This window comes from Hypanus sabinus, chromosome 6 (assembly GCF_030144855.1).
Source record: "Hypanus sabinus isolate sHypSab1 chromosome 6, sHypSab1.hap1, whole genome shotgun sequence".
NCBI lineage: Eukaryota > Metazoa > Chordata > Chondrichthyes > Myliobatiformes > Dasyatidae > Hypanus > Hypanus sabinus.
This window is the reverse complement of record NC_082711.1, coordinates 87439219-87455946: the sequence shown is the minus strand read 5'-3', so window position 1 is coordinate 87455946 and position 16728 is coordinate 87439219. Positions and strand designations below refer to the sequence as shown.

General features: G+C 37.8%; 1 protein-coding gene across 2 annotated transcripts in view; it reads right to left on the bottom strand.

The window, feature by feature from the left end:
* col1a2 (collagen, type I, alpha 2) overlaps positions 1-11496 on the bottom strand; it is a 48972-nt gene extending 37476 nt beyond the window's left edge. For both annotated transcript variants that reach the window (XM_059972561.1, XM_059972560.1), the window contains exons 1-9: positions 11295-11496; positions 7809-7822; positions 7693-7713; positions 5425-5469; positions 5100-5177; positions 3227-3274; positions 778-822; positions 400-453; positions 254-307 (exon numbers count right to left, since the gene is read on the bottom strand). In XM_059972561.1, coding sequence (XP_059828544.1) covers positions 254-307; positions 400-453; positions 778-822; positions 3227-3274; positions 5100-5177; positions 5425-5469; positions 7693-7713; positions 7809-7822; positions 11295-11376 — 441 coding nt within the window. In that variant the 5' untranslated portion in view covers positions 11377-11496. The remainder of the gene's footprint in view (positions 1-253; positions 308-399; positions 454-777; positions 823-3226; positions 3275-5099; positions 5178-5424; positions 5470-7692; positions 7714-7808; positions 7823-11294) is intronic.
* Positions 11497-16728: the final 5232 nt, after the last annotated feature.

Below are 16728 nucleotides of genomic sequence, written 5' to 3'. Positions count from 1 at the left end.
GAGAACCAAACGTTATGAGGAATAGAGAGGAAAGTGGGAACAATACAAAGGTCAGATCAGTCATGACTATTAAAATTTTCAGCAGAATCCCTAATACAAAACTGAGATGGCTATCTATGAAGGGTCAACAGGTTACATTGTCTTCTCCTGTTTCTTTTCCTTATCATATCAGCCAAATGTTTGCAGTTGAGAAGTGATCACTTTAAGGATGATATCATGATTCACATTTTCTGCATTCATGATGAATACTTACATCTTCACCAGGCTTGCCAGCTACACCTTGAGGACCACGAGGGCCAGATGGACCCTAGAGAATAAAGACAATCAAAATTAATACTAAATAAAGGATCCATTACTTAATTTAGACTAAAGAAAAATTTGGCTTTGAAGTGCACTTACAGAAGAACCGGCTTCACCTGGAATGCCTGGAAGACCTGGAGAGCCAGGGGAACCCTGCAAGAGAAGGCACGTTTTTGATTATAACTGTTCTAGCATGAACCTGGAGAGCCAGGGGAACCCTGCAAGAGAAGGCACGTTTTTGATTATAACTCTTCTAGCATGTTCTAGCATGTTCTAGCATGAACTGTTCTAGCATGAACCTGGAGAGCCAGGGGAACCCTGCAAGAGAAGGCACGTTTTTGATTATAACTCTTCTAGCATGAACTATTCAAAAGTAACTTTAAACATGAAAAAGTCAAAAGGAGGTAGTACAAGGTGTTGCATAGTTTCAGCTATAAATTGATAAAGATTAAAATACCAACAGTATGTTACACTTACAGGAGCTCCAGGGGCTCCCTGTGGGCCTTTCATTCCCATTGGGCCCTGAAAAATATACAATATGCCTATATTAGTACACAATACATAATCATGATTAAAAGTGCATATTTAATTAAATAAACACTGTAGAGAAGGACAATTCTGCAGAGAAGGCTAGAGTGATTATTGAAATAATAGATAGTATGGTGTTACCTTTTTATCTGTCTATAGGTTTAGCACTTAAAAGCAGGTGGCCCCTATTTAAAATCTCAGCCATCAAACAGTAAATCACTAATGATTATAAGCTGACAAATAAAAGTTAATGAAAGAACCTTAACTGGTAATATTTCATTCAACATAATCAATGTTTGCACATTGTATTTTCTCACAACTAAAGATAAATATAAATGTTTTATTTAATTCAGGGACTTTATCATGTTTCACAAGTTCAAACCTTGCCAGAAATTGGAGATCAGCAAGATTTTTACATTGATAAGAATTGCACCCAATTATCTTCCCCAAGTAATGCAATAGAATGAATGACTAGTTAATCTGTAATAAAACAGAACATTCTGGAAATGCTCAGTTTGCCTGGCAGAGAAAGAAACAGAGTTTGAGAAGTTCTTGAGTTCTGATGAGAGATCCTGACCTGAAATGTTAACTCTGTCTCTTTCTTGAGAGCTGCTGTATGATCTGCTGAGTATTTTAGGATTTAAAAAAAAATTTGCTTTCCAGTGTTTGCAATATTTGCTTTTGGACCAGTTAATTGTTTTTGATATTGTAGGTTGAAGGAAAGACCAGCCAGAACATTGATAGAGCTCTCTGTTCAAGATAAACAATACCTAGAACTTTTGCCCTGAGAGAAGGAAACTGATAGCTGGGTCCCACCAGATGCACAGCATCTCTAACACACTCCTGAGAACTGCATGAAGGGTGAGGTTAGATACTTTGAGGAAGTCCTGCAAGTGCAGCTCAAATCCTCTGAGGGGAAAGCTACCTGCCAAGCTATGTTTTCCATAACAAATATATGTTGAGGAGGCTTAAAACAGAGCAAAACAATTTGCTGTGAAGTTAGAGTGACCAAAATTTCTTCCGTTGTTCCAATGAGTCTCAATGAAAATAGAATCAGATTTTCTGGTAATAGAGAGGTTACACATGAGACTTTCATTGTTAGTCATATTTTTAGTTGCGTTTGAATTATAAATTTAATTTAAATTATGCATTCTACTAGCCATACTTTTTTTTGTGTGTCGCACCAGACAGTCAGCCATTCTTGTCTGGCACGTAGTGTCAGGATTGGTCTCCTTTTCGGATTAACCAGGTCACGATATGAATGTTCCAGACTCAACCCTTGTGTTTTTTACGAGGCCGAGTGGCTAGCTCAACGCTCAACCCGGCACAGATGGAAAGCGTGCTCAGGGGGTGGCCCAACTTGGATTCGAACTCGGAAGCCTTCACTCTGGAGTCTGGTGCTGATGCCATTATGCCACCAGCCAGCCAACTAACCATACTATGAAAATTAAGCATTCTATTGGGCAACTTTTATTGGACATTATTGCTTAACGTTTATTTGGAAAGGGACTGATAGGATATGGACTAATGGGAAAGATTATTAATACTTGGACAGAGTCAGCACAAGGATGCATTTTGGATTCTACTTGCATTTGCTTGCTCAAGTACCACATTGAATCAGCATCCAGTCTGGTTCATGTTTCAGAATTCTTCTTTACATGGGTTGTTAATCTTTGAGGTGACTGTAATCTATTTCACTGAACTGGTTACATTGAGTGAGAGTTAGAATATATGGAGAACTAATCAGCAGAAATGCGTCCAAGGATAACACAGTGACAAAACAAGGATTTTATGTAAATTGAAGGACATTTCTGTAAGTCTTGAACCTACATAGCTGGGGAATACTGAATATGTTCTCAATATAGTCATTTTTAGGACGCTATTTTAAAGTGACTTGACTACGTGGAACATCTGCTACAGCAGCAATAATGTTTCTGTATAACACATGGGTTATTTATCACTTCTAAAATAATAAGGTACGGGAATAGCTTTAGAGCTTTAAAATCACATGCTCTGGTATAGTCTGGCAGTTCACCGATTCAAGTTGTATTGTAAACATTTCTTACAATAGTTAATTCTCTGGGAGCTTTGTTTCTGCTGAAAAGCTATGAATGATTTCACTTTTAGCAAGAAAGCCTTAAAACAATATTCATTTCAGGACATTAAAGTGAACACATGCAGAAACTGAGTGATGTGAAGGCTTGATCTACAAGATCACAATCTATCAGGGTAACCACACCTACAGGACCTTTGATTTGAATAATCATAACAATGAACTTGGGTCTTTTTTCTGGGCCTCACATTTTATGTCATTGTGCTTCTCTGCTGGGAGAATTGGATCTTCAAAGTTGGCATAAAGTTTTTTATACTGATTATAGAAGAGGTTGTAAGTGCGTACCATTATTCCTGGGGTTTGGTCATCACGCTTATATTGAGCAGCAAAGCTCTGAAAAGAAAACAGAAATATGTTACTACCTGAAAGCCTCAATATTATGAGTTTAAGTCTCAGGAATATGTGCCATCTTAAGAACATAGTAGCTACATTGTTGCAGAATGCTTCAAACACATGCACATATAGACATATACATTTAGAATTAACAGTTAAAATATAAATATAAAATATTCTTACATACAAAGCAAAACTAACATTCCCACTAACCAGATTCTTGAAGGTATAGAATAGGGGGCAGGGTATTAGTTAAAGAGAGAAATAATCTCTTCTTGTTTTCATGAGGGTCAATTTCAAGATAATCAATAACTATCAAACAAAATAAAAAAATGTAGTTAACTAAACATTCATCCTTAGGTTTAAATTGGTGGAGCCAAAAATTAATTGCTTGCTTGGTAAAGAACTAACGTACAATAGGATGGAATCAGTGTGATCAATTCCCATCTCTGCATTGAATATCTGGAGACATACAGTATGTAATTTCCTTTCATGGACATATAGAGTTGTTCAGCACAGAAACGGGCTCTTTAGGCCATTGCATCTATGCTGACCCTTTTGCGCATTTATAGTAAACCTATTTGGCGGCTTTAGACCTGATCCTTCTATACCTTGTCTGAATGTGTTTTTTTAAATGAAGCAATTGCATCTGATTCTACCACCTCCTCTAGTATTGAGTTCCAGATATCAACCACCCTGTGTTAAATGAATACCCTTCACATCCCTTAAACCTCTACACTCTTACCTTAAACTTATGGCCTCAGGTTTCTGATAACCCTAACGTAGGAAAAAAATTCGATAAATTACCCTATCAATGTCTTTTATAATCTTATATACTCTATCAGGTCACCCGCAGTCTCCTTCACTCCAGGGATGCAGGCCTACCCAATCTCTCCGATAACTAATGGCCTCCAACCAGGTAACATCCTGGTGAATCTCCTCTGCCCCCTTTCAAGTGCAATCGTATCTAACTGCACTGGGCTTATCAGAATGCAACACAATGTTTCAAGTCATAAACACAAGAGACTCTGCAGATGCTGGAAATCCAGAGTTACGCATACAGAGTAATGCTGGAGGAAGTCAATGGGTCGGGCGGTATCTATCGAAAGGAAAGTATCACGCTGAGACCTTTCATCAGGTCCTGATGATGGGTCTTGATCTGAAGCATCTCTTTCCATGGGTGCTGCCTGGCTTGCTGTGTTCCTCCAGCATTTTGTATATTTTGCAATACTCCAGGTGCAGCCTAACCAGTGTTTCATGAAGTTGCAATGTAATGTCTCAACTCCTGTATTCCATGCCTTCTCTATTTCAGGCAATGACAAGGTGTGGCTTGGCTGGGATAGTTCTACTTTCCACCAGTCATTGGCTAAGGGAGGAATTTGTCCTCAGTCACTAGCTCTAAATGCTCAATATAGTAGCATCAAACATTGCACTCCACTTCCAAACTTTGTCTCCATTCAGTTCAGTGAAATGGGATTTTGAAAGTACAGTACAATGCACAAATGCCCAATATTGTAAATGGTTTAGGAGACTTTTTACCCTATAATTTACCCCATAACTTGGGAGGATTGATCTCTGAATATGGCTTGGACAATAATAAACACACTTCATTTCTTTTGATAACTCTTGATTTATACCATTACAATGTACAGAGAAAACAAAAGTGAAGTATTTAGCTCACTTTGTTGACCCTTTTCAGTAATAAGGTAGTAGAAATTGCTTGGCATTACTTGATTCCATATATAACTTCAGCTTACTGAATTGCCCAACAATCGATTGTAATTCAAAATCATCACCATATTGAATTTAATCAGTAGTAACTTACTAAGCCAGGCGGTCCAGGTGGTCCAGGAAGGCCCGGCTTGCCTGGGAGTCCATCATTACCGTCTGGTCCTCGTGGACCCTATGATAGACAAAGTGTAGACTGTGATTATTCACTGGGAGGCCTAATAAATACAACATGAGTGTTGAGGATAAATAATTTCATTAACATGGTACACAACATGGTGTTGAATGGATGCCAAATGTTAACTAAATGAAGAAGAGTCAAATAATGTTCTACAGCAGAAAGGTTTACTCAAAACCAAGTTCAATTAAGTTTAATTACAAAAAAAATGAAGAAAATAAAACTGATCAGAATATAAACATACCCTGTCTCCAGATGGACCTTGGTTGCCAGGGGGTCCTTGTGGTCCCTAAAGAAGAAAACGTTTGGATCAGGTTAAGCATATAAAATTGCAGCATAATTCATACTGTTCTGGAATGTTATTCATTCACATAATTACCACTTTGATTTATTACAGTTCTGCTGTTCATATGTTTACTAAATCAACATTCTGAATGAGAAAGGTAGAATGTAAAACCAGCACTTATATAACATTTTTTTCAAATCTGCAGGATATCCTAGAACTCTTTACAGTCACATGTGGACTTTAGAAGGCTCAGTAAGTAGCTCTCTCATCTCTGAGTCAGCAAGTTCTGGTTTCAACACACCAGTCTCAACTGGAACTGTCAGAAATTCAGGCAAGATGTTAAGTCAAGGCCCATCCAGTTTCTTAGGCAGGTTTATAAGATGTCATACCACATTTTCCAAGAATCATGGGAAACCTAATCTTGTTCTTACCTGACCAAAACCTATCTATCAGTCAATATATATAAGTCAAGCATTTCAACTTCTGAAGTAAATTTGTACAGCCTGAAAAGAACACGAAAGGCACTATATAAATGGTTTCCATATCAGGAAACAAGCAGTTATTTTGTTCCGAGATGGGTTTTGTAAACAACTATGATAAAAAGATTCTCCACCTTAGTTTTGGTGCTGCTTGTTGAGAGCAGGACAATTGAGAAACTTCTCTGAACATATCTGAATAATAAAATTGGATCTTTTACATTTATATGAGGGTAGATGGGTCTCAGTTTATGATAATTCAAACTTAAACTCTTCTGACAGTTCAATACTCCCTTGAAATGCACTGAAATGTCAGTGTAAATCATACTATCAAGTCAGTGGATTGAGGTTTGGGCCATTCACTGGATCAGAGATAGCAGTGTTATTACAGTGTCTTAACGAGCATGAGAAGCTGAAGAATTTTACAAAGGCTATCCTCAGAGAAGCTCAGAGAAAGAATATTAATGTAAACTAACTGTGAAGTCAAAAGTAGATAATTATTTTACATTGAAACAGGTGCATACAGACATGTTGAAAGGCATTCACAGGCATTTTTTGCAATGTTTATTGTTTCACATAAAATAGAAATAGTGTGTTTAAAATAAAGAGATCTAAAGGAGCATAAATAGACTAACAAATTGTTTCTGATGTCCCGTATTGTTCATTGTCTCTAACTTACATTGTGAAGAAATAATGTGATTAGCAGCAAAAAATAAAACTTCCCAAATATTAGGATAAGTAATAGAACAAACTGGGTAAGTGTGATAATATACTGTAATTCATTACACCATCACTTCTTAATTGCCCAGCAAATACTTGACTGAGGAGGTTCAATACCAGAGTCTGTTCTTGTACCAGAACATAAATCCATAAGGTATGATTCAGTGTATGTCAGAAAAGGCAGAGGCCTATCCCTGTATGAGGACTTTTGTTTTACAGAAATAGGAAAACAAAATGATCTCATCCAATGGGTCTCCTGTCTCTGGAAGACACCATCCACAAGGCTATAATGCAGACAGTCTTGCAATCCAGGCCAGAGAAGATACGTGAGAGAGGAGAGTCACATGAAGGAGGCAGAAGCAAAAACAGACAACGGAAAACATGGAGATTCATGTTTTACATTGCTGTAATTACTGGAGGGAATTCCAGTGCTTTTGACACTATGAGCAAACCCTCAAATAGTGTACTAGGTATGTTCTAAGGGGAAAACAGCTTATTCTTGTTATTTAGTCTTTTTAACTTACTTTTTTCTGCTTTTTTGTTTATAACAAACTGGCAAAACACACTATATAGATGGCAGAGCATAGGAATCTGTGGCTTATTATTTATCTGACTTCAATGAAATGCATGAAATTGATACGATTCACTATTGTGACAAGACAAGCGTCAATCATTTCTCATGGATCAACATATGCTTTCCATTAAAAGGATGAGTTTTAAAATAAAACACTTAAAGGTCTCTAAAGGAGCATAGTAGTCCTTAGCAGACAAAAGTACACAGTGCACCTGATCGCAAATAATGGAGATACTCCTTTGAACTTCCAAGAAATTGACTTGACAGTAACCATAATCTTACGAAAACAAACTGGAACTGATGTGTGGAATTATGTTTAAGTGGGGGAAGGTATGGAGTTAGCTTGATTGGACCATATATAGTGAATGATATAAACAAGGTGAGAATAGTCATGTTTGCATTTGGTATGATATATAGAGCACAATATTAATAATATGATTATATCATTATACATACCATTAATTCATCTTGGTAATCCTGCAATAAGAAAGAATAAATAAATTTAATTACCTTACCTTGTCAAAACATAATTGAATTTCAGAGAATTAAAATGTAATCATTTCACCACTTACATCACTTCCATTGTCTGAAGAAAAAGAACAAAAAAAACATTAATTAGGACTTTGCTCCATTAAAAATCTGCATACTTAATAATACATTGTGTACACACAACATACCAGATTTTAAAAAATACTCATGACCTGTTGTGAACCCTTTTGATTTATTCAGTAGAATTTACACAGTGGATGTTGCTATGTGATTATATGGAAAATACACCCTTGATTTACTTGATTTAAAATTTTGAGAAATTTGTTGTGATCCTTTTCAAATACATAAAAACGTAGCTAAACTTTCAAGCTCAGTAAATAAACAAAAAAAATCATTCTTACTGTTATATTGGTGAGGAAATGTCTGAATTTAGCCAAAATTTGATAATGAATAATTGAACTATAATTTGGACAAAGGCTAAACTAACTGCTTGACAATGGAACAACTGTAGGAAGCAACTTTTGGAATCCCAAGTACTGTATGTTATTAAAAAATATATTTTTGGTGAATTTAGAGAAGAATAAAATATTTCCTCCTTTCTGGCACCTACATTGAGTTCTCAGAGATCAAGTTTGTTACAGGTGAAGACAGACTTTATTCGATATGACTGAATTCCACACATAGATCCTTCTCATAACTAATTGTGCTTTCGATATCAACGCAGTTTGTCGATAAGACTTGACGATTGTGTTATCTGCATCCAAATTGGAAGTATTTAAATTTAATTACCATAGTGTTCTTACTGACAATGGGGCCAAGAGAATATCAAAGACAATATAGTTGAAAGGAAATGAACTTTGCTAGTTCTTTTGACTATTATGAACTCATTTCATGAAAGTTGAATGCAGGGACCTAAAGTACCTCTAAAGCAGACTATGGTAAAACAGATACTCTTTTAGATTCTATTATAACTAAGATTTGGATCAACCATGAATTTGGATAAACAATATCATATATAAGATAAATTCATTTTTAACTGAAGCTGATGTCATCATTACTATCAAATTAGTGAAAGAGCAAATACATTTTCAACCTAATTATCTGAACGTTCTGAGAAATCAATTAAATATTTATTTATTTTTGATTGTATTATTTGATACAAGTTAACAGATGGTGTATATATATCTTGATTTGAAACTATATGAGTCCAAATAAAGTTAATTTTTAAATACAATATAAATTTAATTTTTACTGACCATCCTCTTTCTTGAGTTCATTTTTTGAAAAGCAAGGCCAACCATTTTCTTCAGAATTCATTTCAAAAGTTGCAATTACAGGAAACAACTTACATTAGCCAATGGACTTTAATTCTTGTATGGTTATTGTAAGACCATAAAGAGCATTTAAATGGGCACCAAATCTTCCACATTTTCATTGAATTAGATTTGTTCATATTTAGTAGTATTTAAACTAAATGCAAACAATTAAATTTGAGTAGCAAATTATTTTAACAATTAAGTACATTTAGCTTAGAGTCAGCTTAAATGTTGACATTAATTATTTAATAAATGGGAGAAGGACTATCAATGTATTGTTTGGAACATGAACCAAAACTTGAGCTGCTGGGTGGCAGTTCTGCCCCCTGATTCTGGCAGTGACCTTGCTGACTCAACAATGCTGTTGCCTGGAGGTTTGCTGACAGGCAAACACAGTCAACCAAGCTGAGGCTTACACACCTCCTTGCCTTTAATTTCCTGCACTTTGATTCACCCTACACCATTCCTAGGTCTGCCCTGCAACAGGACGACAATGGCAAAAGGCCACAAACCACCTGTATATATATATACACACACAAACAATTTCGATGGACTAATACCAAGTTAATTCTAAAAAGGCTTAACAGTAGACAAATATTTGCTGCTTAACAGGATATACCTACTTGGTTAGTGGTCGGAATGATTTTAACTGTTCAACCACATACTCGCAACTATGCCAAATAATGGTTTAAAGAGTTTCTGTGCCAAGTTCATTGAAATAGATGTCTCATGAAAGATTTACTCATACAGGAACATGAGCTGAGCTTACTCTGCTAATCTGGTTTTGAATATGTGGATCGGCTTTGCACTGATATAAGTAAATGGCACTTCAAGATGCACTAAACAGCATGGACACATTGCACACCAGAAGGTTATGACTAGTAATAATATTAAAGATTGGACTTAACAATTAGATTAATTTTAGAAATAAATAGAAATAAATTTCTTGGATTGTAAAAATGTGGCACAAAATATATTTAAAAATGGGGTAGTATCCCAATCTGGTTAAAATAGAAAAAATATGATTCCTATGAAAACGTCAAAAATTGTAATGTTATATCTTCTTAGCTAATTTGTCCAATTCACAATCGTGAAGATTCCTTTTTCCCACCACTTTTGCAAAATTCATCTTCAACAAGGGCCAACGAGGCAACTACTTCAAACCACCAGCAGGAGGCTCCAAAGTGTTGACTTTTAGATCTTTGCATCGTGCCAAGGTGCGTACAAAGGTACAAGTATACGTTGACAGTCAAAATTAGTTCCATTGTACTATACTTTGTATATTAAGGCATTATCTGCCGACTATATTCAATCGAAGAAAAAGTCACCACACGTTTTGCATCTAAACAGTTTAGGGAAATGTTGAAGTGGATCTGAGATTCTCCAGATGTTCCCTCATTCTCTCTACCAATCGCCCCAGTTGTCACTAATTCCTCCACGCAGAGGCCACGCCTTCTTAAGATTTACAAAAGTACTGCTCGAAACTAACTATTCAAAAGTCGTGACCGGACACATCGCAGGTCGCTCTGCAATAATTCCAAGGGGCAATGTAGCCACATCATATGAGCGGAATCAAAGAAATGAAAACCCACCCGCGCGAAACACTGCTTGGCCGCTTTGCGTTGCTGAAACCTCTGAAATTCGACCGCGACGGGGAACACATTACATCGAGGTGGCGCTGTCCGCAAACTACTCGCTCCCTCTGCCCAACTCAACGTTGTGATGGAAAAAACATTTCTTACATCTGTTGTCATTTAATTTCTCCCTTCCACCCAGCCCAGAACAGATCCTTTTCAAAGCCCGACTTATTTTTCTGTCTGAAGTTAACTTCATAATTTTCTAATCACTTGGGTTCAATGCAGCAGCAAAAGTACCATCCGCAAAGCTCATTCAATGGATTTCCAAAATCTATCTCACCCGCTTCTGAGTACTTCGTTACGAACTACATTTTACACATATAGTTCCGAACTTTTAAAAAGAAAAAAAAAGTATGTCCGAAGTAAGCAAGGTGCGGATGCGTTTGACGAATACATTGCAATTGTATTGGTTACTTGTCCAAGAGAGATTGTTCGTTGCAAATTACAGGATTTATAACGGGATTTAAAACTTTTTATTATTCTTGTTTCAAGGCTATACGCTTTGATTAGTTTGATCTTAGGGTTTCTGAAAGAATCTGGCATGCTTTATCTTACTGGGCTGAAGCCTCCAAACAAATATATACATTACATTGTCAGATTTAAAAGGGGCACTTACATTCGTCTCCAAATTGGCCTCTTGTTACGAACGTCGTTACTGCAAGCAGCAACAAAATCCGTGTATCCACAAAGCTGAGCATGTCTAAATGATAGACATGCAGACTCCTTGTGAAAAATAGCCCAGACTTTTACCCAGCAAGCATAAAACAGAGGCGATGATAACTCCAGACTTTACAGACCCCTCCTGTCGAATCTCAAGCGTGATGCACCCTTCTTATAGTACAGGAGGATCTCTGTCTGCGTGTCAGGACATCCCCCTAACCAATAGAAACCCAATGGCCCAGCACTTTCAACCCCAACAAATCGACTGGAGGAGAACGTTCCAATGCGTACTGCCTGCCAGAAGATTACTGGCACAGCATCATTGGATTGACGATTCCAGAAACACTTAATTGAATCCAGTCCTCAGTATTGCCATTTCGGGCTTCACTTCGCTAGGGGGCTGTGGTGGGGTATTTAATACTTGTCCCATTTTCTAAAGAGGGAGACCATGTCAACAAAGTGCCGGGACTTGCAGTATCCGAGCAAGACTAGAAATCAGGGGCATCTTCTCGTGTGAACCCGAGGAACTAAGAGTTCCATTGTTCGCTCTGTGTGCATGTTAGTTATGTTCATCGGCGTCTCGACAACAACCTGCATCGGAAAGAGCGGGTGTTTGTGGGAGCGGCTTGCCAGTCTCTAAATTCCAGCGGATTTGGTCGAAGCTTCGACTTATTAGTGGGGAGAAAGAACAACGGCTTCAGACGATGCCAAACATAGACTCACGCCCTTATCTCAAGAGTTCCGGCGGCTCCTTGAACTTTTTAATTCTTACATTGTATTAATTGCATATCTATAGATGTTGAATGGCAGGTGCCCACAGCTAACATTACAAACCAGCACGATACAGGAACGGATTCTGTACAGAACAGTTGACAAAGATTTATATGGGTGCATTGTAAAAGGACATTATCGTTCTCTCTCGCAGTCTCCAAATCGGCAACAAATGATCTGCAGCCTGGAGCGGATTCGATATTAAGTGTATCTTAAAACAAAAGGAGGCAAAACCTACATATAATCACAAGAAATATACACACGCAGTTAATTTTGAATCTCCTTTTTAATTTACACCATTATCGTTTTGATACATCCTGATTGCAATACTACACAGGACTATAACCAACAAAATCCTTTCATCAGTCTCGATGAGATGAGAAACATTTCGTCCTTCTATCAAAATGTCGACAACATTAATTAATCCAAAGTTCTGTCGATTTTCTCGGAAAACAACTAGATTCTTTCAGTGTGGTTAACGCACATAGTCTCCTGAACAGCTCACACATTTCTCTTTAAAAGTAATGTTGCTGCTAAAATTGTCCGGCTGCACTTATAATTGAAAAACCAGCGGCTCTTGGTGTTGCCCTCGTTTTGATGGTGTGGCAAGTGTTATCTTTTAAACTGCATTCGTAAAAGGTAACCCTTTCGCGCCCGTCAGACAGACTGCATCCAAACTGTACTCGTGGCTTGGCGGAAGTGCATTTAATTGTTAGGAACACGAGCAAAGTGCTGGAGCAATTTATCAGGTCAGGTGGGGTCTATGGAGAGGAATTAACAGTCGACGCTTCGGGCCGAGACCCTTCATCGGAAATCCTTCATGGACGTCTGCCGAATTTCTTGTGTTTATCATTTAATTCTCAGCATTTTAAATAAAGTTATCGAGTTGTGACTACAGACCTAAATTCAAGTTACACCACATGAACCCAATTATATTTGTGTGCGGGAGGGAGTGCCGCGTTGTGGAGGTTTGGCTGTAACTTCCAAAGGGAAATGTCCAAAATGTTTTAAAATCCAATGCAGCCTGTCCTCCGCGTAGGGATTTTACTAGCAGCAAATTCGTTTGGAGTATATATTATTATGAGAGAACCAGTAATTCTAAGCTGTGACATGTCTGGATTTGCAATATATATTTATTATGATATATATATATATATATATATATATATATAGATAGATAGATAGATAGATAGATAGATAGATAGATTACGGCGTTTTCCGCACCCGTGTCTCAGATATCAATACGGCTCCTTAACGGGACCTGAAGGCTACAGACATTTCTGTCTATCGAGGTATCAGATACAACATCAATATCACACATTGATGTATTTGTAATATTTTGTTCGTTTTGCATGTCTTAGTTGAAAATCACCCTGAAGTGAGTTTTCTAGTTAAAAACGCAGCCGTGTTTAACATCGGCAGTTTTGCGGTTCTCTGAGGCAAGTCTACAGCCTGGCTTTCTCCTGATCCTCCGTTTTATCTGCGAATTCTTCACATGGGACCTGAGCCTAGTGGAAACAACGACCAGAGATCTATTTTACTTAAACAAGAGAGAAAGCGGGCAAGAAAAATCATGTCCGGACAAGTAGATAAAGCAACAGAAACCGCCCGGCATCCGCTCCTTGTTGCAAGCTAGATTTCTTCTCGTTCCTGAAGATTAAAGTACAGATGTAGGGTTGAGTCACTTTCACTGATGGCAAGGCATGGGTTCCAGCAATAATTAGTATTGAGGTGCTGTTAATTGTAATTAGTTTTCAACCAGATGGCGGGTTTTTGATTGGCCAGGGCATCAAAGGGTAAGGGGAGAAGGCAGGGGAGTGGGGATGACTGGAAGAATTGGATCAGCCTATGATTGAATAGTGGAGCAGACTCGACGGGCCGAACGGCCTCTATATCTTATGATAGATTCCGAAGCCGGACACAATGGGAACAGTCGTCGTTTTTTTTTTCTCAGTCCCTGCTCGAGTCAGCATTTCTTTCTTTTTATACATGTGGATATGATTTCAGAATGACATCGACCTACAGGGAAAGATCATCCACCACTTATATCTTGCTGCTCTTCCAAATAAAGCTTAAAAAGGAATTCTTTAAAGGGCAACTTTTACTTTGAGAATTATTCTTTTCTCCATAAAGAGCGAGTTGTTGTAGTTGATGGCTATATTATGTGAAATCTTTTCAAACTTATAATAGACCTTGACTGGAACTATAGGAAATCTATTTTAATATAAGCTAATGCTTATAAGAATGGCACTGCATTAAGAACTGTAAATGCTAAGCTGGCATTTGAATTTTAGTGCATGTTAATGTAATGTATCTCACCAGGCAGGAAAGACCCAAGCAAAAATGTAGTTGAAGCAATGCAAAAAGAAAGAAGCATTTCTATTCAATATAACATTAGTGTGTACAGACTGTTGCTAAACCTTCTAGTAATGTCACAAATCAATAATATTACAGTGATATTTAAGGTCACAATCAAATTATTATTTCTTCCTTCATTACAACGTGAGCAATAAGACACTCTGGGAAGGAACCTTTTACAAATTCTCCCTCTGCCTTGATGCTGCAGAAGTTACTAACCCTCCAGGAAGCATTTTGCAAAAGCTTCATAGTGCTGTGAGAAGTTTAATGATCTCAAGAATGTATGTAGTCAAGATGGTCCATCTGCACTTCCCACATCGTTATTGCAAGTCCATCATGGTGACCACCCTCACTACCCCCGAGGACGAGAGGAGGTATGGGCGCCTGAAGACACACATTCAAGATTTTAGGAATAGCTTCTTTCAACCCCCCCATCAGATTCCTGAACAGACAATGAACCCACAAAGAGTGCCTCATTATTTTTGCTCTATTTTTGCATTACCTGTTTAATTTTTAATACATTTCTTATGCTCTGATTTCCTCCCACATCACAGTAACACGGGGGTTGGTAAGTAAAGCAGCCAACGTAAATTGCTTTAGTGAGTGGAAGGTGCGAGAAATTATTGAGAATATTGGGTATAAGATAGAAAACCGTAAGATGCTTGATGGTTGGAGCACATTATTGGCCCAGAGAAACTCTGTAGGATTGATTCTAGGTGTTGGGGTTCGAAAGCAGATGCAGGATACTATAGAGAGAGTGCAGAGGAGATTTACAAGGATGTTGCCTGCATTGGAAGGTGTACCTTAAGAGAATAGTTTGAGTGAACTTGACCTTTTCTCCTTGAAGTGACGGAGCATGAGAGGTGACCCGATGAGGTATATAAGGTTGTGCCAGAGGTTACATAAGGATAGACAGGTTTTTTTTTCTCAGGGCTGAAATGGCTAGCATGAGGGGGCATAGTTTTAAGGGGTAAGTTTTTCACACAGAGAGTGTTGGGTAGATGAAATGCACTGCCAGCAGCGGTGGTGGGAGCAGATACAATAGAATCTTTTAAGAGACTCTTAGATAGATACATGGAGCTTAGAAAAATAGAGGGATATGCACTAGGGAAATTCTAGGCAGTTTCTAGAATAGGTTACATGGTCGGCACCACATTGTGGGCTGAATGGCCTGTAATGTGCAGCAAATTTCTATGTTCTACGTTCTATATCTACTGGGAGAAAGGATTCAAGCTGTAGATTAAAGTGATTTGCAAATTATCAAATGGACACAAAGGAGATCTTACTAAAGTGGCTATTGGTTAAGATCTGAATTTCACTAGCTCAAAGCCTGGTGGAAGTGTATTTAATTGTAGATTTCAAAAGGGAGTTGGATACATGAAGTAAAACATTTAATGGAAATCGGCGAGTAAGAGAAAAAGGAATGTGACTTTACCAAGTTGTCCATATGACGTATTTTACTTTGGTGGAGTCTCATTGAAATATACAATTCTTACATGAATTGAAAATCAACAGCAAAAAGTACTACATATTGGACATTGAAGAATAGGAAGAACTAGAAACCTTCAGCGGATCAGGTGGCATCTATGGAAAGTGCAACAGAACTTTTCAGGTCCCTGGTCCCTCATCATTCTGTCCTCAAACTGATATGTTTACTCTATTTCCCTTCTCACAGATGCTTCCAGCATTGTCTGTTTTTAATGACAATATTAATGCAGAAACAAATCTTCACCTGGAGGAGATATCTAGAACCAAAGGTCACAACCTCAAATTAAGAGGTTGGCCATTCAGGATTGAGATGAGAAAAGGTTTCTTTACCCAGAGGGTAGTGAGCTTTTGGAATTCTCTGTCCAAGACGGTTAATGAGGCTCAGTCACTGAGCATTCATCATAGAAATAATACATTTTTGAATATTAGGAGGTGGATCTTGTTTCAGAGGTACTTTTGCCCATTGAAGTTATTTTTCACCAATCCTAGCCAGGCAATGTCTAAGGATCCTTCCATTCCAACTACTGACGATGACATCAGGGCAACACCCTCACCCCCTCCATCATTAGGAACGAAAGTTCACACCATCATGTAACAATGTTCCTTCCATAAATCTAAAAAAGGTTGCCGAATTAGCTTCAGTCTCCAAAATGATATTGAACCTGATGAACAGTTTCCAGTCAGTGTAAGGCCTGTGTAGAGACAATCACGAACTTTGGGCTTCTGAATGAATTGCATTTTCCAGTAGCTCCCCATTGACTGCAGGAACACAG